The sequence below is a fragment of the Pithys albifrons genome, chromosome 27 (genome assembly GCF_047495875.1).
Source record: "Pithys albifrons albifrons isolate INPA30051 chromosome 27, PitAlb_v1, whole genome shotgun sequence".
NCBI lineage: Eukaryota > Metazoa > Chordata > Aves > Passeriformes > Thamnophilidae > Pithys > Pithys albifrons.
Window position 1 is genome coordinate 4,571,937 of NC_092484.1, and position 22,931 is coordinate 4,594,867.

The 22,931-nt window shown below is 61.0% G+C and overlaps 4 protein-coding genes across 9 annotated transcripts; 3 read left to right on the top strand and 1 right to left on the bottom strand.

Annotated features, from left to right (window-relative positions):
• Nucleotides 1-308: 308 nt before the first annotated feature.
• Nucleotides 309-12,889, top strand: KANK3 (KN motif and ankyrin repeat domains 3). 4 transcript variants are annotated; one of them, XM_071578346.1, is made up of 11 exons: nt 1,351-1,440; nt 5,874-5,948; nt 6,237-8,033; nt 8,543-8,642; nt 8,790-8,990; nt 9,503-9,590; nt 9,931-10,150; nt 10,439-10,581; nt 10,824-11,024; nt 11,109-11,207; nt 11,438-12,889. In XM_071578346.1, exons 2-11 carry the CDS (start codon nt 5,912-5,914, stop codon nt 11,492-11,494), a joined length of 2,943 nt encoding a protein of 980 aa, XP_071434447.1. In that variant the 5' UTR covers nt 1,351-1,440; nt 5,874-5,911; the 3' UTR covers nt 11,495-12,889. The 4 variants fall into 4 exon arrangements, with proteins under 4 accessions (XP_071434446.1, XP_071434447.1, XP_071434448.1 ...); XM_071578347.1 differs by having other exon boundaries at nt 11,441-12,889; XM_071578345.1 differs by lacking the exons at nt 1,351-1,440; nt 11,438-12,889 and adding an exon at nt 309-390 and having other exon boundaries at nt 11,109-11,417.
• Nucleotides 12,890-14,504: 1,615 nt separating this feature from the next.
• On the bottom strand, nt 14,505-15,199 carry RPS28 (ribosomal protein S28). The gene is made up of 3 exons (XM_071578353.1): nt 15,105-15,199; nt 14,965-15,012; nt 14,505-14,884 (listed from the first exon to the last, which is right to left on the bottom strand). The coding sequence occupies exons 1-3, from the start codon at nt 15,141-15,143 to the stop codon at nt 14,762-14,764; spliced, it is 210 nt and encodes a 69-aa protein (XP_071434454.1). The 5' UTR covers nt 15,144-15,199; the 3' UTR covers nt 14,505-14,761.
• A 23-nt stretch (nt 15,200-15,222) lies between these two features.
• NDUFA7 (NADH:ubiquinone oxidoreductase subunit A7) lies at nt 15,223-16,761 on the top strand. 2 transcript variants are annotated; one of them, XM_071578351.1, is made up of 4 exons: nt 15,223-15,324; nt 15,450-15,499; nt 15,591-15,740; nt 16,525-16,761. In XM_071578351.1, the coding sequence occupies exons 1-4, from the start codon at nt 15,274-15,276 to the stop codon at nt 16,619-16,621; spliced, it is 348 nt and encodes a 115-aa protein (XP_071434452.1). In that variant the 5' UTR covers nt 15,223-15,273; the 3' UTR covers nt 16,622-16,761. The 2 variants fall into 2 exon arrangements, with proteins under 2 accessions (XP_071434452.1, XP_071434453.1); XM_071578352.1 differs by having other exon boundaries at nt 16,530-16,761.
• A 576-nt stretch (nt 16,762-17,337) lies between these two features.
• Nucleotides 17,338-22,661, top strand: CD320 (CD320 molecule). 2 transcript variants are annotated; one of them, XM_071578349.1, is made up of 5 exons: nt 17,338-17,519; nt 18,532-18,690; nt 19,568-19,645; nt 20,001-20,149; nt 20,430-22,661. In XM_071578349.1, the coding sequence occupies exons 1-4, from the start codon at nt 17,438-17,440 to the stop codon at nt 20,144-20,146; spliced, it is 465 nt and encodes a 154-aa protein (XP_071434450.1). In that variant the 5' UTR covers nt 17,338-17,437; the 3' UTR covers nt 20,147-20,149; nt 20,430-22,661. The 2 variants fall into 2 exon arrangements, with proteins under 2 accessions (XP_071434450.1, XP_071434451.1); XM_071578350.1 differs by having other exon boundaries at nt 20,435-22,661.
• The last annotated feature ends 270 nt before the right edge of the window (nt 22,662-22,931 follow it).

Sequence of the window (22,931 nt, forward strand, 5' to 3'; positions counted from 1 at the left end):
GACACAGCACAGCTGGCAGGTGGGCTCCAGTGGGACGTGGCTCATCACTCCAGACCACCTTTCCTGACCTGGATGGAGAAAGCAAGCCACAGAGTGCAGAGGACCCAACCAATTTCTTTGCCAAGCAGTCAGTGAATTGACAAGAGCAATGCTGTTCCAGAACTGCTTTGGAGACAGAATGAGGGCGTGAAATCACCAAGTTCATTACCACAGGATGCTGGAGAGGCCAAGTATGTAAATGGGACGAGATCTGTTGGTATCGGTAGATTCATTAGGGCTATTAAGGTACTTCCATCCGGATGCAAACCCTTTTTCAGGAAGTCCCCAAACTACCAGCCAGCATCTGGGAGGGACAATCAGGAAGCACATCTTGTTTCTCCTGCTTTTCCTGTGAGTAGCAGAAGAGCCAGACATGGAAAAATACCTGGGGGCTTCAGGGCTGAAAAGGAAAGAGAAGTAAAACTCCTTTCTGAGGGTTTCAGCGTTGAAAGGAGCTGGAGCAGTTGATGAGGGCAAGCTCTAAGGTGGGGAATGGCCGCGGGTCCGTGTGAGATGGGGAAGAACCCAGAGCTCGAGGCTGAACGACCGGCACGGGAAGCAGGCGGGGGAAAGAAAGCTGGCAAGAAAAGGAGACAAACAGCCGCTGCTGGGACAGAGAGGGCTGCCAGGAGCCCAGAGGGGCCAGGCCCGGGGAACGCAGCCAGGACCAGCGGCGCAGAGCTCCCGGCCGCGGGTGGGACGAGGGCAGGCTGTGCCGGGGGGGCGCGGTGGGGCAGGAGCTGGACCCCAGCCAAGCCCTGGTCCCCGGCCAGCAGCGGGGTTGAGCTCCGGGCAGAGGGCACCCCAGCGCCAGGGGGACGTGAAAGGATGCCCCATTCATCCCCATCACCCCCGATGTGGGCAAGTCAGGGGGAACCCTGTCCCCAGGGGCTGGACTAGGGGCACTCCATCCCCAGGGTAACCGGGGCTGGGATCCACCGGCCCTGGGGAGATAGGGGCAGGGGACAACCCCCTTCCTGGGCTCTCTGGAACAAGAGACACCCCCTCCCCAGGGTAACCAGGGCAGGGGACCGCGGGGTGACAAGGTATGGGGACAGTCCCCGTAGAGGGACACTCCTGCGGTCACCCCGAGTGACCGAAACGGGGACATCCCACGCCGTGGGGCCACGGGGACAGCGACACCCCCACCCCGAGGAGAAGGGAGGACTCCGCGGGGCGAGTGGCCGGGGGCGGGCCCGTCCCGTCGGGCCCGGGGCCGGTCCCCGCCCGCCCCCGCCCCGCCCCGCCCCGGCCGCTCCCGCTCCCGCTCCCGCTCCCGCTCCCGCTCCGTCCCGCCCTCGGCCCGGGGCTGCGGCGGCGGCGCTGCCGGCGCGGCGGAGCAGCCCGAGAGCCCCGGGCCCGGGACGGCGGCCCGGCTGCAGCGCAGGACCCGGCAGCACGGTGAGGGGCGGCGGGACCGGACGGGACGGGCAGGGCCGGGGCCCCAGCACACCCGGGGCCCACCGAGGGGCCGCTCTGGAGCCTCAGCGGGACGGGGCGGACCCGCCATCCGCCACCCCGGGGGCTCCGCCCGGGCGGCCGCGGCAGCGGGAGCGGGAGCGGGAGGGCAACGAGAGGAGAGCGGGGCGGCTGCCGCACCCGGGCGGGCTGGGGCCGCGCTCGGGCGCTCCCCACGGGTCCCCGCGCTGGCCGCAGGCGGGCGCCCCGACGGGAGGGTGCCGGGAGGGGGCTGCGGGCACCCCGGGCGTGCTGGGGACCCGCGAGGTGGGGGATGCTGGTGGACTCCCTGGGATATGGGGACCCGCAGGGCTCCATTTCTGGGGGCTCCCTGGAGTCCTGGAGATGCTGGGGGGGCAGCCCAGGGTCCTGGGTCTGTGCAGGGCCGGGGGTGCTCGGTGCTCCCTGCAGAGCTGGGAACTCGCAGGGCTGGGGGTTCTGAGCGCTCTGTGTGGTCCTGGGGCCCCCACAGGGCTGGAGGTGCTGTGGGCAGCCCAGGTGCTGGGACCCACAGGGCTGAGGCTGTGACACCCCAGGCTGCTGCAGCCCCCTCTGGGGTGCTGGAGGGTATAGAGGCGCTGAGGGGTTTGTGGTGCCCTCTGCATGCACACGGGGAGCCCGTCATGGGGTTGTGCACGGTGCTCTGTGTGTACCCCAACTGTGCCTGGGCACCTGGGGTGTAAATTTAAACATTTCCTCCCTGAGCCCCTCCTTGCAGCAGGGCGAGCCCAGGCCATCACTGCTGACCCTGTGTGTTGTCAGCAGCCCCACGGGAATTGGGAGGTGTCATTGGAAGGTGCTGGTGGGCAGCTGCCATGAGGGCGCAGGGCAAGGGGTTGATGTTCTCTAATGGAGCTGAAGGGACCCTACAACGCTGTAGGTGCGAAGGGACACGTAGAGCCGATCCCCCATGTGGGTAAGTCAGTGTTTGGACTCTGCTCCTGTGGCGTCTGAGCTCAGGAAGGTCCCCAAAGGGCTGGAGCCTGGGCAGCCCTTGCATCCTCTCAGCCAACTGGGCTGGTGGTGATGACACTCCAGAAATAACAGTCCAACCCTGAAATAACACTGTTGAGGAGATCGAAGTGTTTCCCTTTCGCTCCCTGGGCCAGCATTGGTGCATCCACCCACCTGGGATCTGGCTCCTCTGAGAGCAGCCCCAGCCTGGACAGCATGGCAAAGGTTGCCTGAGCAAGTGGGCACAGGCTGTTGCAGGGCACAGGCCCTCCTGTACAGCCCCACAGGAGGGGATGGGGATGGGGATAGGGATGGGGATGGGGATAGGGATGGGGATAGGGATGGGGATAGGGATGGGGATGGGGATGGGGATGGGGACGGGAAGGTGCGATGAGCCCCGGATACCTCCTGCTGCACCCAACCACAGCGACACTGTGATACTGCAGGTGATAGGCACATGTGACAGCTGGCTCCGTGTGAGGAGCCCGAATCCCAGCAGGTTGCTGGCAGTGGAGGAAACCATGTACTTGTTCTGGTTTCCCTTTGACTTTGGGACAGCCACAGCCTCAAGCTTTTGGGCTTATCGCCTGCATACAGCTCTGAGGGAAGCGTGCCTGGCTGAGATAAATCAAGCTGTGCTGGCCAGGGCTGCTCTGGACTCTGTTCTTCTCACATTCCTCATGACCTCAGTATTTTGGCACAGGAGGAGAGCTGGGGAGAGCCCTCCCCATGTCCAGCCCTGGCCCCGCCGGTGGAGCAGCATGTGGCTGAGCCAGGCAGAGGGCTGTGCCCTTGGAAAGGCCCTGAAGAGGTCTGGAGCTTTAAGAACAGCTCCTCCAAGCCTGTCCCCTTCCAGCACAGGGGCTTGGGGACCCCAAGGGGATATTGCCCCTTACAGACCATGAGGCCAAGGATCCCAGGGTGCTGACTGGGGCTGGGGCATGGGGACTGGATGGTACCTGAGCTGTGCCAAAGAGCCCAGCCTGTCCCATCCCTGACATGGTTTTTTATTGTAATTGAGCGGAGCAGCTCCAGTTTTGGCCCCAGGTTTCCCATGTTGGCATCGGTAGAACAGCACAAGGGGAGAATACAGGTGTGAGCCCAGGGCAAAACACAGCCGTCTCCACTGGGGGCGTTGGTTCCCTGTGTATCCTCCTCCTCTTCCTCTTGCTGCCAACCTCCACACCAGCACTCTGCTTGTACCATCCCACTTTTCTGTGGAAACACTGGGGCTGGAAACACTTTCATTGCTTCTGAAGGAAGCTGGGTCCCCTTCCTCTGGCCCCTGGGGGTCTGTGTGCCCAGCCCTTTCAGCTCCCAGCCCCAGTGCCCAGGGAAGCAGCCAAAGCTGCCAAAGGTCAGCCTGTGGCACCAAAGTGGCTGGTGCAATTGTCCCTGCCAAGACTTCAGCCCAGGTGGAAAGTGGCTGCTCTGAGCAGTGCCATGGTGGTGGCAGACCAAAAGAGGTGGGGGTCAGGAGCAATGGGAGGGTGTCCTCTGCATTTGGGATGGGCAGTACAGCCACGCAGCTGCTGGTGGAGTTTGCAGGAGGTTGCAGGGGGACAAACAGCCTGTCCCTGGCTCGGTGGAAGGGACAGCAGGGCAGTGCTGGTGCAAAGGGCACTGTTGCTGCTGGAGTGGCGCTGGAGGCCTCCAGGCCTCAGCAGAGGAGGCTTTTCCTGTCCCCAGGCAGGACAATACCCGGCTGGGTAGCGGAAGGGAGCTGCCGGCCACTTCCCCCGAGGAAACGCACCCGCTGGCTCTGGCTCCTGTTGCTGTCTCTTCCTCCTGTTTGATTTACAGTGTGTGTGGAGCCCGGTGGGAAGTTTGTCCTGACCCCAGCACTGTTTAATTACCTGCAGCAATGGCTGCACAGAGGAGGAAACCAAACGCTTCCCAGGGTGGAACGGATTAGATGAGGTGGGGACGTGTGGAACCTCTTGGGCACTAAGCCAGCAGCATGGAGCCAGGATGTTCCCAGTGGAGGTGGAATGGATGCTGGCTTGAAGCTGGGATGTTCCAAAGAGAGCTGAAAGTTGGGATGTTCATCGCCTGTGGATGGTTTGGCAGAGGAGTGGGAGAGCCCCAGAATCCACCCTGATGACTGGTCTCATCCCTGCTGGGTCAGACTCAGCCCCCAGCCCCGTGCACTGGGCTGAGGGTGGGAGGGTGCCACACCACAATGCCCAGCCCAAGCCTGGCCCAGCACTGCCACAGCTGCTCTGCTGGCTCCACATGGTCAGGGCAAGCCATGGGCTGGTGGCAGTGACATCAGCATGAGCAGCAGGTGCAAGCCAGGGGCTGTCATATCATCCCCAAGCTGGGACATGTGACAGGGCCAGCCACAGCATCTCTGCAAGACAAGTCTGGGATGTCATGGGCAAAGGATCTGGGGATGGATGAGGGTGTTTCTGTGCAGCCAAGACCAGATCCCATGCCTTTCCCTGGGCAGGACTGAGCCTCAGCTTCCCTGAGGGCTGTGCCCAAGCTGCCATTCCTCTGTGGCATTCCTCCTCCCCTGCTTTTTTCTGAAAATAGCCTGGTGCCAAATGCTTTGCCCACCAACAGCTGCTCAGCCCCATGGCCACCTGTGCCCAATGGGCAGGGCCACCATGTCCCCCTGCTGCCATGTGCAGCAGTAGTGGGTGCTCCAGGGTGTTGTTTGCCCCATCCAGCTGCCACCAGGATCACTTCCCACCTGGGCCCCAGCACCCGGATGCTGCCAAACGTTGCAGCAGATCCCAGCTGAACGCTCACAGCTGGCGGCACCCCCAGTCATGAGCTCACCTCTGGATGGCAGCCGCATCCCTCTGGCTCTCCAGTGTGTCCGTGCCTTGGTCCTGGGAAAACCAGGCTCCTATTTCAGTCCCCCTGCCTTATCCCACATTATCGACAGGGAGAAACAGCCAGGTCTCTCCTGGGGATCACCAGCCCCAAGGCAGGAATGAGCAGCGTGGGGCACCTCAGGCAGTGAGGGGGGACATTGCACCCAGTACCGATGGGTGCAGGCAGGTGCCCAGAGTCATGTAGCTTTGCCAAAGCATCAATTCCCTTTATCCAAAGCAAACTTCCCACTGAGAATTGCACATGCACAAGCTTCAGCCTCTTTTTTTAATGGCCTGCTCCCACCGTGCAGCCGAGCTCCAGCTCGTGACGCTGCACCCTTGGAGCTGGCAGTGCGTCCGTCCCAGCCAGGCTGTGGAGCATTCCTTAAATGTACAAACAGTCACGGCCCCGCAGGCAGCACCGCGCCTGCCCAGCCCCGGCTCCAGCATCAGCCCCTCGGCACCGGGACTGGGGGAGGCCAGGGGACCTGGCAGATGGAGAGGGGTGGCCATGGAGCAAGGGGGGTGTGGCTGCCCAGGACTCACTGGCCCCCGAGTCACAGGGTTTGGCTGGATATGGCCTCATTGTTGTTGCAGGTTGATGGTCCCCGGGTCAGCAGCGTCCCAGGGAGAAGATGGCTCAGCCAGCACCCCTGAACCAGAACCTCCCAGGTAAAGTGACCAGGGTCATCACTGAGTGGGGACAGCAGAAGGGGCATAAGGGGGGGTAGCAGGGCTGACCTGTCCCATCCCATCCCAAGGGACTTCCTCCCCCCATCACTAACCCCAGCATAGAGTGGGATTCCTGTGACACCCCACAGCACTGAGGGTGCTGGGGACAGACACATCACCTATCACTGAGGGTAGAGGCCAGGAGACTGCAAATTCCAGTGAAAGCCAGTTGGAAAAGCCTTCTGTCTCTACCAGGATCCTGCCTAACTGTGTCTGCTCCTCTTGCAGATCTTGGGGGCCCGTTCTTGTACCGGGACCAGGACGATGGGGAGAAGAGCTCATACTCTGTGGAAACCCCTTATGGCTTCCTGCTGGACCTCGATTTCCTGAAATATGTCGATGACATTGAAAGTGGCCAAACACTCAAGAAAGTGCCACTGCCTCGCAGGACAAAAGGGACCCGTCTGCCACCCAGCACCCTGCGCAGCCCCAGCAGCCATGCCAGTGCCTGGACCTCCACCGAGTCCCTCACCTCCACAGCCAGCGAGGAGGGCAGAACTGCGCTGCTGGTGACCCCACATGGCCGGGCACCCCTGGAGCCCCTGAACAAGCCAACCTCCCTCCCTGTCTCACCACCGCCAGTGCGGCTGCTCCCACCCCCCACCCGCAAGTGCCTCGTGCGAAACCCACGGGTGGAGAAGACCTTGCTGGAGACAAGCAGGAGGCTGGAGCAGGAGCAGGGCCATTTGCAGGGCATCAGCGGTGCCTCCCGCACTGGCCCGCCGGGTGCCCTGAGCCAGCCGCCTCGCTGGGTGCCGGTGAGCGCGGAGGGCCAGGCGGGCTGGGCACGGGGGAGCCCCGGCAGCTCGGGGCGCAGCACACCCGCGGCGGGGCTCGGCACGGCCCCGCTGCAGCACGTGCGGGAACAGATGGCGGCGGCCCTGCGGCAGCTCCGGGACCTGGAGGAGCAGGTGAAAACCATCCCCCTCCTGGAGACACAGATATGTGAACTAAAGAGGGAGAAGGCAAAGCTGCTGGAGAAGCTGTCAGCAGAGCCCAGCGAGGGGTTGGGGCACTCCCCTGGCTCCGAGGCAGGGGCAGGGGGCGAGGACACGCCCCGATTGGGGCTGGAGAGCGAAGCAGAGCCAGCAAAGGGGCGAGCAAGCAAGATTGTGGAGCTGAGGAAACTGACGGAGAAACTGGCTGTGCCGGAGCGGGGAGTCAGGGCTTGGCCAGGCAGGAGTCCCAGGGTGGGCGAGAGGCTGTGCCGCTCCGTGGCGGTGGGTGAGGACCGAGCCATGACGGATGCCGTCTTCTACTACCGGTCGCAGCAGGAGGGCGGTGACACCCTGGACGGTGGAGCACGGGAACGAAGGGATGCAGCCGTCTGGGTGCTGGAGTCCTCGCTGGGGCTGGCCAGCGAGGCAGAGCGGGAGCTGGAGCTGCTGCAGCAGACAGTGGGGCACCAGAAGGAGGTGATTGCCCTGATGGAGGGGCACCTGCAGGAGGCCACGCGGGAGCTGGAGGAGCTGCGGCTGGAGGTGTGTGCCCGCCGGCCCCGTGGGCAGGTGGACAAGGAGGTGACAGCCAAGCCACAGGTGGCCGAGGCGCTGGTGGAGGCCACGGTAGCAACACAGAGCCGGGCAGCAGGTGACCCCCCAGAGACGGCAGAGGCAGGTGTGGAGTGCTGCCCCCCAACTACTTGTGTCGGAGTGAGCTGCCGCCCCGACGGGCGCGACGTGGCGGTCGGACCTGATTCAGCTGCCAGCTGCGACAACAAAGGCAGCCAAACTGACATGGGCAGCACTCTCCTGGCAGGAGAAGACAAGAAGCCTGGTGCAGGGAAGGAGACAGAGCCTGATGCAGGGAAGGAGACGGAGCATGGTGTGGGCAAGAAAACAGAGTCTGGTGCAGGCAAGGAGACAATGCCTGGGCTGAGCAGCCCCTCGGCACAGGGCGTGGGAGTAACAGAGGGGATGTGCCCGGACAGCCCAGCCCCCCGGACAGCTGTACTGGACACAACACAGAGCAGCCGGGACCCGTCCCCGGCACAGGACAGTGGAGCCACCCCAAGCCCTGCAACCGGTGAGTTGGTGCCTAGGATGACACCAGGGTCCGGGTTGGGATGATCCCCTGGGAAGGGAGAGGATGGCCCTGTTGGGGACAGTGCCTGCAGGGCCAATGCTACCTGTGCCCCAGCAGCTGCCCACATCTCTTCCATGCCCACCCTGGGGTCTGGTGGGTTTGGGCTGCTTGGCCAGCCTCAGAGACAGACTATTTACAAGAGCACGTAGTGACAGGACAAGGGGGAATGGTTTCAAACTAATTTAGAATAGATATTGGTGAAAAATTCCATGTGAGGGCAGTGAGGCCCTGGCACAGGTTGCCCAGAGCAGCTGTAGCTGCCCCATCCCTGGATGTGTGTTCAAGGCTGGGCTAGATGGAACTCTGAGCAACCTGGCCTAGTGGAAGGTGTCCATGCCCATGGCAGGGGAGTTGGAACAAAATGATCTTTGAAGTCCCTTCCAACCCAAACCATTCTGTGATTCTAAGGTTCTTGCTCACTGGCCCCTGACATCTGCCTCTCCCCACAGGAGCCCTGAAGTCCATCATGAAGAAGCGGGATGGTCCCCCCCGGAGCGAGGCAGAGGGCAGCAAGAAGAGCCTGCAATTTGTGGGCGTGCTGAATGGGGAGTACGTGCTGAGGGGGCTCCTACCACCCCCATGAGCCAGTCCTGGCCCCCAACATGCCCATGCTGGGCTGGGGGCAGTGGCAGTGGCAGGGCCTGGAGGGGACCAGCTAGGTGCTGTGTTGCCACTGAGCATCCTCCCTCTGTGCAGGTATGAGAGCACATCCAGTGAGGAGGAAGAGGAAGAAGGTGACAGCTCCTCTGAGAAGGCTTCAGCTGACAGCTCTGACAGCTCAGAGCAGGGAGACAGTGAAACCTCAGAGGAGGAGGCCGGAGAAGGCGTGTGCGAGCCAGGACAAGGGTGTGAAGGGACTGGCGTGATCCTGCCAGAAGCCCCGGAGGTGAAGGAGAAGTAAGTGCTAATGTGGAAGGATCCCTGGCCCTGTGCAGCTGGGAGCTACAGGCTGGCACTGGCCCTGCTAGCTCAGGGTGTCTGCCATGGCTTCAGTACCGCCAATGGAAAAAACACATTCAGCTCCTGCAGAAACCATTCAGCAGAAAACAATCCTTCCAGCTCCTTGGGTCTGCTAAGGAAAGGATGAGAGGCCCCAGATGCCTCTTTGCTGTAGTAGTTTGGAGAGGGACAAAAAACCCCAACTCAATGGCATTTTTCAACAAAAAGGAAAAGTTTGGCCTAAGAATGGGTAAATCAAGCCCAAGCACATCCATATAAGGCTCCGTTCTGTGGAGGTTTGCAGAGGCTGAAGCTGCCAGGCTGCCACCAGGCTGGAGGTTGCACCCTAGGGAGCTTGTGGAGGCTCACAGGCATGAGTGAGCTCCACAGGGTGACTTGGGGTGCCCCACCCCAAGGGTTTGGTGGGGTGATGCAGCCCCACACCACAGATGCCCTCATGCTCTCCCCAGGTTCGAGCTGAGCCCCAGGATGCGGGAGGCCTGTCTCATCGTCAAGACCCACCTGGGCCATCCCGGTGCCACCAAGAGCAAAGAGGTGGTGAGTGGGGTGCTGGGGTGGGAAGGCTCACCCAGCCTCTGCCAGCATCCCCCCAGGGCTGGCCCTGCTCAGAGACGGGCCAGCAAAGCCTGGATCAGCACCTTCCCCCAAAATACAGCTCTTTGCTCCAGGCTTTGTCCCAGATACCCCAAAATCTGTGTGGACTCAGCTCAGGGCATCCCAGCATGGTTTTGAGGGGTTCAGGGTCCTGCCTTCACCCAGCCCTCCCCAGAGCAGGGATTCTGCTCCCCACCAGGGCACCAGCATGGGGTGAGTGCAGGGTGGGCCATGCAGAGCCTGGGGGAGCCACAGCCCCAGCTCAGCCCTTCTCTGCCCACAGCTCGCCAGCAGCAGCCTCGTCCTGCAGGAGTGGTTCCGTCTGTCCAGCCAGAAGTCGTCCGTCCCTGACACTGTTGCCAACCATCTCCTGGCGTTTGCCGAGGTCTCGCCGGCTCTCCTGGCCCACGTGGTGAACCTGGCAGATGGGAACGGCAACACGGCCCTGCACTACAGTGTCTCCCACTCCAACTTCCACATCGTGCGGCTGCTGCTGGACACAGGTCAGTGCCCCCCACCCCCCCAGGCCACATCCCACTTGGCCTGCCAAGCACAGGGGGAAGGTCCTGGCACCAGAGGGGCAGGGAGAACTCCCCTGGGCTGTGTCTGTGCATCGGGGGCGGGGGGGTGAGAGCCCAGATTTCATGGCGGGACCCATCAGCAGTTCTGTGCCCGTGGGGCAGTGGGATGGCTCACATCACCCTGGCAGGGTGGGAGCCAGGCACATGGCTTGGTCCATGGCTCCCACCAGCCCTGCAGCATCCTGAGTCCCCTTTGCCCACCCCTGGCAGGGATCTGTAACGTGGACCACCAGAACAAAGCTGGTTACACCGCCCTCATGCTGGCAGCACTGGCAGCCGTCGAGCAGGAGGACGACATGAACGTGGTCCGGAGGCTCTTCAGCATGGGCAACGTCAATGCCAAGGCCAGCCAGGTTGGCACAGGCTGGGGGCCACCACATCCTGACCCTCTGCCCCCACCCCCAAACAGCTGCCAGAGCCACACTCAGCTCTTCAGAGGGCAGGACCATGGCTGCAAAACATGGAGGGGTCAGCGCATGGGGAGGGCAACACCTTAGGAGCTCCTCCTGCCTGGCACAAGGCTCTTGGCAGTGGACCTGCAGGGCAGGGGGCATGAGTGGGGCAGGGCTGGCCTGACAGTGTCCCTTCCCGGCAGGCTGGGCAGACAGCACTGATGCTGGCTGTCAGCCACGGCCGGCAGGAGATGGTGGAAGCTCTGCTCGCCTGCGGGGCCGACGTGAACCTGCAGGATGAGGAGGGCTCCACGGCGCTGATGTGCGCCTGCGAGCACGGCCGCGTGGAGACCGTGAAGCTGCTGCTGGCTCAGCCCACCTGCAACGTCTCCATCGTGGACAGCGTAAGGCTCTGCCACTGGGCCTGGGCAGCCCACGCTCTGTCCTATCCCCGGACTCCTTCCCACGTGTTCTCCCTTCCCTTTTAGGATGGTAACAATGCCGTGGCCATCGCACTGGAGGCCGGTCATAGCGACATTGCTGGGCTGCTCTATGCTCACCTCAATGGCACAAAGGCACAGCTGCCCGTGAGTACCACACCACTGCCCTGGTTCCTGTCACGTCCCACACACAGGTGGGCAGGTGGCCCCATGGGAAGGGACCGGGTTGTGACACGGATGAGGGTCTTCAGGAAGGGGCTGCAGGAGCTTGAGCAGAGCATTCCAGATGCTACATGCTCAGTACAGCCCTGCTGGCCCTGACCAGGAGTCACTGGAGGGTTCTCTGGTGACATTTCATGACTCTGCTCTCTCTGCAGCAGGGGACATCACCAACAGCCACAAAGAGCCCTGGGAACTCAAAGAAACCAAATTAGAGTGACCTTGGGATCCCGCCAGCAGCCACCATCAGCACTGGGCTGTAGTTTATGTCCCCTTGCCTGCCACCCCTCTGTGCCAAATTGCTCTCTGCAGCTTTAGTCCTGTCACTTGCACCGTCCCTGGGCCTCCCTCGCCCATCTCCACCCATACTCCACCCATACGTGGCCACCTCGATGGAGTGACACCAAGTGACAGGAGCCAAGCATCAAGTGACCTCAGGGTGGGACGTGCAGGCAGCAGAAATCACCCCATCCCCCCTGCTCCCTGCCACGACCACCAGAGAGCTGTGCCACCTCCAAAGTCCTCTGTGAGGAGGGTCCAGCAGAAAACCAAGCTGGCAGAAACAGCCCCTGGTTTGTGCTCTCTGGCAGCGCCGAGAAGGAGCAGGAGGGTGAGTGACAGCTCCTGGCCCCAAGCAGGGTGGAGGTGCTGCACAGAGGGGACACCAGCTGCCTAATGCTGCCTTGGAGGTGGGCTGGGAGCACTTCCAGACTGACATACTTGCCGCCTTTCTTTTCTGGCATTTCCTTTCCTGGCTGAAATCTGGGGCTTTTCTTTTTTTTTAGCACATGCACACAAAGCAAAAAAATTATATTGCTTGGCCAAAGAATGGAGTTCAACATGAAATCACTTGGGATTTGATTTGTTCAGTGGGAGCAAAACCTCTGAGCAGTTGGGGCTGCAGCCAAGTGACAGAAGGGGCTGAAGGCCAAGGAAGTGTTTGGTGACTAAGCCTGTCCAACTAATATCCCACATGGGGTCCTTCTCCCAAGGGAAAAAAGGCAATTACCTCCTGAACATTTCCCCATTTAAGGAGTCCCATGGACTGTGCAAACAGCCAGAGCCCACAGTCCCTCTCTGCTCACTTGCCATCCAAAAGGGGAGAAGAGTAGCTGAGGACAGTGCCAGGTATAACAGATGGGCCAGAAGAGCTCAGAGCACACAGGTAGGGCCTGCAGAGAGGAGCATGTATGTCAGAGAACATGTGTGGCTGTGCAAGTGTGTGAGCACCAGGAGGGGTGGGAACAGGGGAAGGATAAGGACTGGGAGGAAAAAAGGGTTTTGCATGAGAAGGCAGCTCCGCTCTGAGCTCCCATTCCTGCTCCTTGGCCCAGCGTCCCCACCACCACTCCTACCCTGCCAGGCCTAGTCTGAGCCATTCTGAGCTGGGAAACATCCCCCCAAGAAACTGTAAGTCATCGTCCCCCCACCCAAACCTGCTCTGGGCATCCCACTGCTGCCCTCTTAAGTGGGCCCATCTCAGCTTTGCACTGGAGTTAACACACAGCGCTCACTGCCACTCTCTAATATGCTACTCTGTTTACTGGTATTTTCATACTGATGTTTATTTTTAAGATATGAATAAAATTTAAAGTTATTTTGAAATATTACAGTGATCATCAGCAGTATCCTGCCTGCTTGTCATGATAAAGCCCCCCAAGAGCTGCAGTGGAGGCACAGCCCCCACCCTGAGCAGGTGCCCCTACATTCCAAGTCATTCCCCACAAATCTGTGCACCAACTACATCCCTCAGTCTGAATTTCTTCCCATTGAACTGTCCCAGGCAGGTGCAGTGGTGTCTTGGCCTGTTTCATTTCCCAGGACCAGCCACAGCCCTTCACCACCCCTCCCTCTCTGTGGTGCTGCATCATTAAAGTGCAATCACCAGACTGAGTGTGGGGATGCAAATCCCCTCCCTCCTCACTTGGGCAGGGACCAGGCTGACCCCACAGGGACATCCCAGAAGGAATACAGTTCTCTGAGCCACTTCCACTATGACATTCCCCTCTGTCTTGCAACTCACAGCTGGTGGCTCCTGTCCTGGTCCCCCAGCAGTCAGTGCTGCCAGGGGCCACAGCAAACACTCTTGGGTCACTGCCGAGGCTGTGAAGGAAGAAACAGCAGCCAGAGATGTAAACTCTGATAAGGACTTCTGGCACTCATGGCCAGTTCTGAGCTCTGCTGCATCCCATGAACCAGGAAGCATGTCCTTGTGTGATGCTCTGAAACTGAAACCCCAAAAAAATCAAGAACCAATCAAGCAACAGAGTGAACACACTGGCAAGGGCTTTCTCCAGGGCACAAAATCCACCTCAGGCTGCCCGTGAGGTGTCCACAGCACAACACCTGCAGGAGGGAAAAATCCCATAAATACTCAAATACTCTCTAACACCAGCCCTACAGTAAATGTCCTTGTCTGCTCAAGTTCAGCAATTTGCACATCTGTCCCAGCAGGGCTCTGCTCAGCTTTAGGACACACAGACCCACAGTCAAAGCTCCTCCCAGCTGCCTCAGTCAGGCTCTGAACATTGCAGGAATACTCACATCAGAGATCAGGGGCTGCAGACCTGTCTTGGCTCAAACACACCACAAACCAGGACCACTCTAAGCAGATAGAAAAAACAGCCCTTGAGCCAGGACAGTTTTTAGGCTCATTACTAAATGTTTCAGCCCTAATTTTGCTTGATGTAATATCCTGAAACAATAGATCTTACTAGCTGATCTTGTGGTGGAGGAGAAAGCCAAAGAAAGTGAGATAGAGGAGTCAGTAAATCAAAGGGGAGAGACGAGCACTTGATCTTTGCAGGTGACTCCCAGGAAGGGCAGTAAATAAGTGTATTAATAGCAGCATTCAGAGAACAGCTTACTGAGGAGAGATAGACAGAAGCAGCAGGCTGTTGCTTTGCAAGCTGGTACCAAGCTTGATTTCCAGCTTATGATTAAATGTCACTGAAGTTCAGTAAGTTTTCAGGGCCACTTCACTGTTACATACAGAAAATCGCTTACCAGGAAGCTCAGGATTCAGGCTGCTGTAATGAAAACAGGGTTATTTTTGTTGTGATAGGTCAATAAAGATGCAATAATACAGTGATATTACAACGGAGTTATGTGTAACGCCAGCAACAAGCAGGGTGTGTTGCTGACCCGAGGAAAGCGCCAGGTGCTCAGGTATGAGACAAATCAGAGCTCCGAGGCACTTGCTGAGTGAGACGCGGGGCACGGGGCTACTGGAAAAACCCTTTATTGCAGTGACGACAGGGCCACGCTCCCCCACCCGTGTCCCGCGCCCGTTCGAGCAGCCGCGCCAGGCTCCATGTCCCGACGGACGACCCAGGGATGGTGGCCGGGCTCCATCCCCCGACGGACGCCTCAGGGATGGTGGTCGGGCTCCATCCCCCGACGGACGCCTCAGGGATGGTGGTCGGGCTCCATCCCCCGACGGACGACACGGGGACGGGTGCTCGGGCGGCCCCGGGCCCCGCTCAACGCAGCCTCCGGGCCTCGCGCTCCGACTCCAACAGAGTAAGCACGTCTCCCTCGCGCACTGGGCCCTTCACGTTGCGGATGATGGAGCGGCTCGTGTCGTCCATGAACTCTACACGCACCTGCGGGTCGGGACCGTATCAGCCCGCCCGGGCCCGGCCCGCGGCTCCCGCGACCGCCCGGCCCGGCCCGGCGCGCTTACCTGCGTGCACTGCCCCTGGGAGCCAGTCCGGCCCAGCACTTTGGTGACCTGCGGAGGCAGAGCGGAAGGTGAGCGCGGCGGTGCGGTGCGGCGCGGTGCGGCGCGGCCCGGCCCGGCCCGGCCCGGCCCCGCACACCCACCCTGGCCAGCTTGATGGGCTGCACGCGGCTCGTGTCCATGGCGGCTCCGCGGCGCGGAAAGGGGCGGCGCCGCCCCGCGCCGCTTTATATAGCGCCAAGCCTCGCGAGACCCAGCGCGCCGCGTGCGCTCCCGGCACCCCCTGCGGCCCTGCCCTTCACCGCGGCCAAGATGGCGACGGCGACGCGGATCGTGCAGCGGTTCCGCAATTTCCTGGCGGGGGTAAGAGCGGCGCCCGGCCCGGCGCTCCCCCGACCCGTGGGGCCGCCGCGCTGCGCCCCTGGCTCCGCCGAGCCCCCGGCGCAGGGCGACGGCCTCGCCTGAGCCGCTCCGGCCTTGCCTTGCAGCGGAACCTGCAGGCGAAGCTGCAACTGCGCTATGAGGAGATCGCCAAGAGGTGCCGGGGCCGGGCCGGGGCGCTGAGCGGGGCCGGGGCGCTGAGCGGGGCTCGGCCGCCGCCGCTGACGCTCCGAACGTTCTCTGCCCAGGACTCAGCCGCCGCCGCAGCTCCCGGTGGGCCCCAGCCACAAGTTCGCTGACAACTATTACTGCGGCCGGGATGGGCGCCGGGAGTCGCAGCCGCCCGTGGTGGTGGTGGCGGCGCACAGGACTCTGGCTGCGGGGACACAGCCCGGCAGGTAGGTCTGGCCCGGGCGCTGCTGCCGCCGCTGAGCGGGGTCAGCCCTGAGTTCCACCCGGAGCACGGTGCGGAGTTACCCAGGTTGGTAGAAGAACGGGGAGCTCATGATTTGTGTCTGTGTCTCCTGGCGGAGAATTGAGGTGGCAGAAAGTTCACTTGCTGTGCTCTGGTGAGACCCCGCCTGCAGCACCCATGTCCAGATGTGGGGTACCCAAGACAGAGATATGTTAGAATGAGTCCAGAGGAGGCCACAAAGATGCATCAAAGGCTGGAGTTCCTCTGCTCTGGAGCCAGGCTGGGAGGGCTGGGGCTGTTCACCTGGACGAAGAGAAGGCTCTGGGGAGACCTGAGAGCCCCTTCCAGTGCCTAAAGGGGCTCCAAGTGAGCTGAAGAGGGACTTTGCACAAAGGCCTGGAGGGACAGGACAGGAGGGAATGGGCTTCCCACTGTCACAGGCTAGAGTTAGATGGGATATTGGGACGGAATTCTTCCCTGTGAGGGTGGGCAGGCCCTGGCACAGGTTGCCCAGAGCAGCTGTGGCTGCCCCATCCCTGGGAATGTCCAAAGCCAGGTTGGACAGGGCTTGGACGAACCTGGGACAGTGGAAGGTGTCCCTGCCCATGGCAGGGGGTGGAGATGATCTTGGAGGTCCCTTGCAACTCAAACCATTGTAGAACTGTGATTAACAAATCCCTCGAGCCCTACTAAAACCTGGACTTCTGATTGGGACTGTGATTTCCATAGTTACTAAAGCTTTGCCTCTCTTTCTTTTTCTGCCCCAGTTCAGGCTCTGCAGTGACAACAGCAGGAAAAAAAGCAGTGACACCAGGACCACCACTTAAGAAGTGGGAAATTTCCAAGGATCAGCCTTACCTGTGAGCAGACAGTGAGCCCAGGCCGTGTGATGGGCACAGGTGGTTCCAGAGCAGCTCCCGGGGGGAGCATGTGGTGGATGTGGTTGCCGAGTGCTGCAGGGAGCTGAGATCTGACTAATAAATGTATTTAAAGCTGTGATTACATCCCTCCCATTTTGTGTCTCTTCTATTTGAGTTATTCGAGTTACAGCTTTTCAGTGCCTGGGTCAAGTTTGCTTGATGGAATAGCAACACAGCAGAGGTGTTTGAGCACAGGCTTGGGGGATCTGTGAACTGTAGATGAGTTGCTAGTGAAGAGCAGAGCGGTGTAAAGCACAGCCTTGGCCACTCCCAGTGCTTCGGTTCTGCAGGAAGAGACAAGTTCAGGAGCCTGTGGCGTTCCCCCCGCTGTGCCCTGTCCCGCTGCGGTGCTGAGCGCTGTCCGGCCCGTCCCTGGGGACAGCGGGGCACTGACGGCCGCGCTGCTGATGGTTTTCCAGGGAACGGCGGGAGGGCAGGGCTGGGCTGGGGCTTAGCCGGGCAGTCCACGGGCCTCAGCGGTGCCCGAGCGGCCCCGGCCCCGGCCCCGGCCCCGGCCCCGGCCCCGGCCCCGGCCCCGGCCCCGGCCCCGGCCCCGGCCCCGGCCCCGGCCCCGGCCCCGGCCCCGGCCCCGGCCCCGGCCCCGGCCCCGTGACTGCGCTCGCTGGGCCGGGCCGGGGCCTCGCCCCGCCCTCCTCGGCATCCCCGACGGGGGCGGGGCCCGAGCGCACGCGCTCTGCCCGCGCGGCCGCCCTTGTAGCGGAGCGGCGACCCCGGCAGAGCCACCGGAGCGGGCCCGGGCATGGCGGGGCCGGGGCTGCCGGTGCCGCCGCCGCCGCCGCTGCTGCTGCCGGTGCTGCTGTTGCTGCTCCCGCCGCCGAACGGTGAGTGGGGGAGCGGCCGCGCGGGCCCTGCCCATTGGCTCCCGCCGCACGCCCTTCGCTCCCATTGGCCGCTGCCCTCGAGCGCCCTGCGCGGGGCTGCCCCGGCCGGGGGGCACTCTCAGACCCCTCAGAACCCCCCCAGAGCCCGCTCAGCTCTGCCCTCCGAGCCCCTCTCAGACACCCCTCAGAACCCCCCCAGAGCCCGCTCAGCTCTGCCCTCCGAGCCCCTCTCAGACACCCCTCAGAACCCCCCCAGAGCCCGCTCAGCTCTGCCCTCCGAGCCCCTCTCAGACACCCCTCAGAACCCCCCCAGAGCCCGCTCAGCTCTCCCCTCAGAGCCCCTCTCAGAGCCCCCCCCCTCCGAGCCCCCCAGAGCCCGCTCAGCTCTCCCCTCCGAGCCCCTCTCAGAGCCCCCCCCCCCGAGCCCCCCAGAGCTCGCTCAGCTCTCCCCTCCGAGCCCCCCAGAGCCCGCTCAGCTCTCCCCTCCGAGCCCCTCTCAGAGCCCCCCCCCCCGAGCCCCCCAGAGCTCGCTCAGCTCTCCCCTCCGAGCCCCTCTCAGAGCCCCCCCCGCCCCGAGCCCCCCAGAGCTCGCTCAGCTCTCCCCTCCGAGCCCCCCCCAGAGCTCGCTCAGCTCTCCCCTCCGAGCCCCCCCCAGAGCTCGCTCAGCTCTCCCCTCCGAGCCCCTCTCAGAGCCGAGCCCCCCCCCCCCCGAGCCCCCCAGAGCTCGCTCAGCTCTCCCCTCCGAGCCCCTCTCAGAGCCTCCCCCCCCCGAGCCCCCCAAAGCCCGCTCAGCTCTCCCCTCCGAGCCCCCCAAAGCCCGCTCAGCTCTCCCCTCCAAGCCCCCCAGAGCTCGCTCAGCTCTCTTCTCCGAGCCCCTCTCAGAGCCCCCCCACCCCCGAGCCCCCCAGAGCGCGCTCATCTCTCCCCTCAGAGCCCCCCAAACCCCGCTCAGCTCTCCCCTCAGCCCCCCTCCTTAAGCCCTCCCCCTCAGCCCCTCACTCCGTCCCCGCAGCCGCCCGGTCCCGCTGCCTCCCGGACGAGTTCCAGTGTACGCCCGGCAACCTCTGCTACCCGCGCGGGTGGCTCTGCGACGGCCACCCCGACTGCGAGGACGAGGAGGACGAGCGGGGCTGCGGGACCGCGACCCCGGGCCCGCCCGGCGGCAGCGCAGGTAGGGGCTGGGGGCGGCAGACCGGACCAGAGCCTTTGCTCTCCGCCGGCCGCGGCCTCTCCGGGGCAGCCGCGGTCGCTGCCGTGTCGGATGTGCTGGGTGGGGACCCCCACCTGCAGCTTCCTCCTGTGGGGAGGTGCTGACGCTCCCCAGGGCTCCCTCGGGAAGCACCTTTGAAGTACATCCTTCCTTCTTCCAGAGCATGCAATCCCCAGGAGCTCCCTCCCAACGAGCCACCGGCGCTGCAGTCAGTCCACCCTCCAAGCTCCTCTGATCTCTAGGGAGAGGACAGGCGGCAGGGAAGGGCATGAGGGAGACAGTTCTGGCCTGGGCTGGCGCTGCAGACACAGTGTCCGCACGGTGTCTGCAGCCCCAGCAGAGCCTACTGCTCAGCCCCGTGGAGTCCTTTGTCACAGACCCCTGGGCTGGCTGGGGTGCTTGGAAGGGCTGTTCTGGCCTCCCTTACCCGGGGTTTCCGTGGTGTCTGGGGGTGAGGCACGGCGGGTGTGGAGAGGAGGGGGATTACAGCAGGTGTGACAGACTCTGTTTGGGTTTGATGCTCACACCAGTTCAGTTGGTGGGTGGGAAGATGAGCTGTGTTTTGGTTGTACCCGTGGCTTCCCAGTGCTGTGAGGACAGGTTAAGATGCTGCAGCTCCAGCTGGGACATTTCCCAGCTTTCACTGTTACCATTTCCAGTAGGCCTTTTTTCCTCCGATAAGGGTTAATCAGAGTAGCAGCAGATAAGGTTTCAGTTGAATTAAAAAAGACTTTATGGTCTTGAGGTGAGCTGGGAACTCAGCCAGGTGTGAATTAGAGATTGCTTTGACTGTAGGGTGACTAAGAAGCCTGATGGACTCATCACTTTTTCCTCACAGAGGCTTCAGCTACTCCAGAGGCTGGGGTCTCTGTGCCATCGAGGAGTCACGGTTACATGTGGATCCTGATTGTTGCAGGTGTGTGAGACTCGGGGTGCTGCACATGCTCTTGGTCCTGCCTTGGGCTATAAATTGAGTGTCTTGATGGAGTCAATTCCAGACCTGTATAAGTAGCTGCTTTTGCTGTGCTGGGAGGGCTAAGGGAGGCCTGACACCACCGCTTAATTATTGCTGTGACTTAGACATGGTGTGTCCTTAGAAGGGCCATCCCGTGCGACCCAGCACTAACTCGCCTCCTCTCTGTCTGTCCCTTGCCTGCAAGGGAAGCTGCTCATCTCTGGCTGTTGATTGATGGTGTTGAACAGCAGAGTCCAGTCCTGATGCCCAGACCAGGGCAGTGAGTGGGTCTCTGCTTGTGCACTCTCCTCTCCAGGGCTCCTGAGCATCCTGGTAGCTGCGGGTTCAGTTGCTGTGTGGGGCCTGTCCAAAACAAAAAGCAGATCTAACATGGTCAGTCTTGAAAAAGCATCCAGGGAACAGCTTATGCCTGACAAGAGCCAGACAGGCTCCTTTCCCTGAAGGGTAAGTGTCTTGCACCTCATGTGCCCTGTGTTTCTGGCCTCGAGAGCTTTCCCTCTGGGGGTGGCTTTTCCCAGCTTTCTTTCTGCTGGTCAGCCTGGTGGGTGGGGTTTCAGTCTGCCCTGAAGCAGCAGAACCTTCCCCTTTCCTCTCTGCTGCTGACATGGATACTAAGATACTGATCTTCTGGTGTGAGTTTTTTTCCTCCACTTTGCACAAACTGAAGTCAAACCAGGCTTTTACCCCAAGGACTTTCAATAACCAGATGTTTTTCTGATTTTAGAACAGGGGTGACAAGGTGGGACTAGCCTGGTTTCCTGCTCACCACACAGTCTGACTGAATTGGACATCAGCTCTCAAATCTGGGTTGTTACACTGGAACACCAAGAGGATGCTCTCCTTGGAAATGGGTCTTAGATTGTGGGACTACTTTGGCTCTGGATATAGCACAGGACCTTCCCTGGCACTGTGAAATCAAACCTCACAAAGGTGGTAGGAATGTCTGCATTGTTCTGGGCTCCAGTTGTTAATGCTGGTTCCCAACAGCATGGTCTTGGACTCAAAGATGTTTTTCTCTGTTAAATGCCAAGTACTGTTCACTGTTTCACTCCACTCCCAGCCAAGAGCCTTTTTTCACCTGCCCCATTCTTCCCCCTGGATTTAGTCAGGGACCAGGGGCTTTCTCACCCGCTTCCATAGGAGCTCAGTGACTCTGCACAGATCAGACAAATGCTCCATGTTTGCACTATGTTTGACACTGCTCAGTCCTGCACACAGGAGGCTTATACTGACAGTTCCACCATGGGAGTGGCAGTTAAAATTCTTCCTGTCTGCTTCGGGTTTGCTGCACTGTCACTCAGGCCAGTGTGGGGCAAGGAGCTCCTCTGTCCCTGAGCCTGCACGGGGCAAGGAGCTCCTCTGTCCCTGAGCCTGCATGGGGCAGGGAGCTCCTCTGTCCCAGAGCCTGCATGGGGCAGGGAGCTCCTCTGTCCCTGAGCCTGCATGGGGCAGGGAGCTCCTCTGTCCCTGAGCCTGCATGGGGCAGGGAGCTCCTCTGTCCCTGAGCCTGCATGGGGCAGGGAGCTCCTCTGTCCCTGAGCCTGCATGGGGCAGGGAGCTCCTCTGTCCCTGAGCCTGCATGGGGCAGGGAGCTCCTCTGTCCCTGAGCCTGCATGGGGCAGGGAGCTCCTCTGTCCCTGAGCCTGCATGGGGCAGGGAGCTCCTCTGTCCCTGAGCCTGCATGGGGCGGGGAGCTCTTCTGTCCCTGAGGCTGCATGGGGCAGGGAGCTCCTCTGTCCCTGAGCCTGCATGGGGCAGGGAGCTCCTCTGTCCCTGAGCCTGCATGGGGCAGGGAGCTCTTCTGTCCCTGAGGCTGCATGGGGCAGGGAGCTCCTCTGTCCCTGAGCCTGCATGGGGCAGGGAGCTCCTTGGCTCCCAGGCCAGCAGCTCCTCACACACTCCCTTACACAAATATCTCCACTTTTTACATACAAGCTTTCCCCACCCCAGTCCTGTGACTCCTGTAACACTGTTAATGGTGTCTGCCTTAAAACTGTTCTGACATGGGTGGTGTCCTTTGGGAGTCCATACTTGGACCAGTGCTATTCCATGTCTTCATCAGTGGTGTGTAGGGTGGGATCAAGTAGACCCTCAGCCAGTCTAAGACCAGGCTGAGGGATGCAGCTGGGAGAGGGGGATGTCATACAAAGGGACCTTCAAGTCTGTAGGAACTTCATGAAGTTCTGGAAGGTCAAGTGCACGATCCTGCACCTTAATCAGGGCAACCCCTGGAGAAGAGACAGCTCCGTGAGACCTTGTTGTGTCTTGTCCATGTCTAGAGGGGGATTGTAAGAAAGAGGGAGAGAGGCTTTTCGCCAAGGCCTCTAGTAACAGGACAAGGGGCAACAGTTACAAACTGACAGAGGCTGGGTTTATGTGGGACATGAGGAAAGAAGGTTTTAGGGTGAGGTTGGTGAGGCTCTGGCATAGATTGCCCAGGGCAGCTGTGGCTCCCCCTTCCCTGAGGCCAAGTTGGACAGGGCTCTGAGCACCTTGGTCTAGTAGAGGTGTCCCTTGAAATAAGCCATGTCTTGGGTCAGATGCTCTGTGTGGTACAGGGAGCTCCAGCCAAAGGGCTCAGTGCCTTGGAACTGGCTGTTCCCGGGAGATTAGAGTCTGGTGCCTCCGGGCCACGTGCACCTTGCACAGGTGTTCACCAGGTGCACAAAGCTGCTGCCTTGGCTGCTGCCCTCCATGCCTTGAAGGTGGGAACATGTCTTGCCAAGCAAACACCAGTCATGTGATCAGCTTTGGAGCAGGGATCTTCCACTCCTGGGTAGCATGTGAATGCTGCCATACCCCACGGGAGAAACTTCTATATGTGGTGTGGAGTCCTGAGTTATTCCAGGGCTGCTATTTTTAGTACCAAGGAGTCATTTGCAAGGGTACACACAACCTTGCTTCTGTTTCCACAGGGACAGGTGGAGATAGCTGTGGTGACTGACACAGGAAAATAAAGAACATGAAATGAATGAGTTCTGGAGTCTTTTATTTTTCCTGGATTTGTGTATTTGCTTAAACTCTGTAGTTCAGAGTTCAGGTTCTGCATCACCTTTGGATTGTCACATGCTGGGAAAGAGATCTCATTGTGGGTGGGCTGGCAGGGCCAATAAGGGGAAGCAAGTGCTGCTGTGCTTGCCTGGGACAGGCACAACTCCAGCACACACCAACTGTAGCAGAAAAGTTAATACAGGGAGCAGAGTGAAGGAAGAAGGTGGGGACAGGA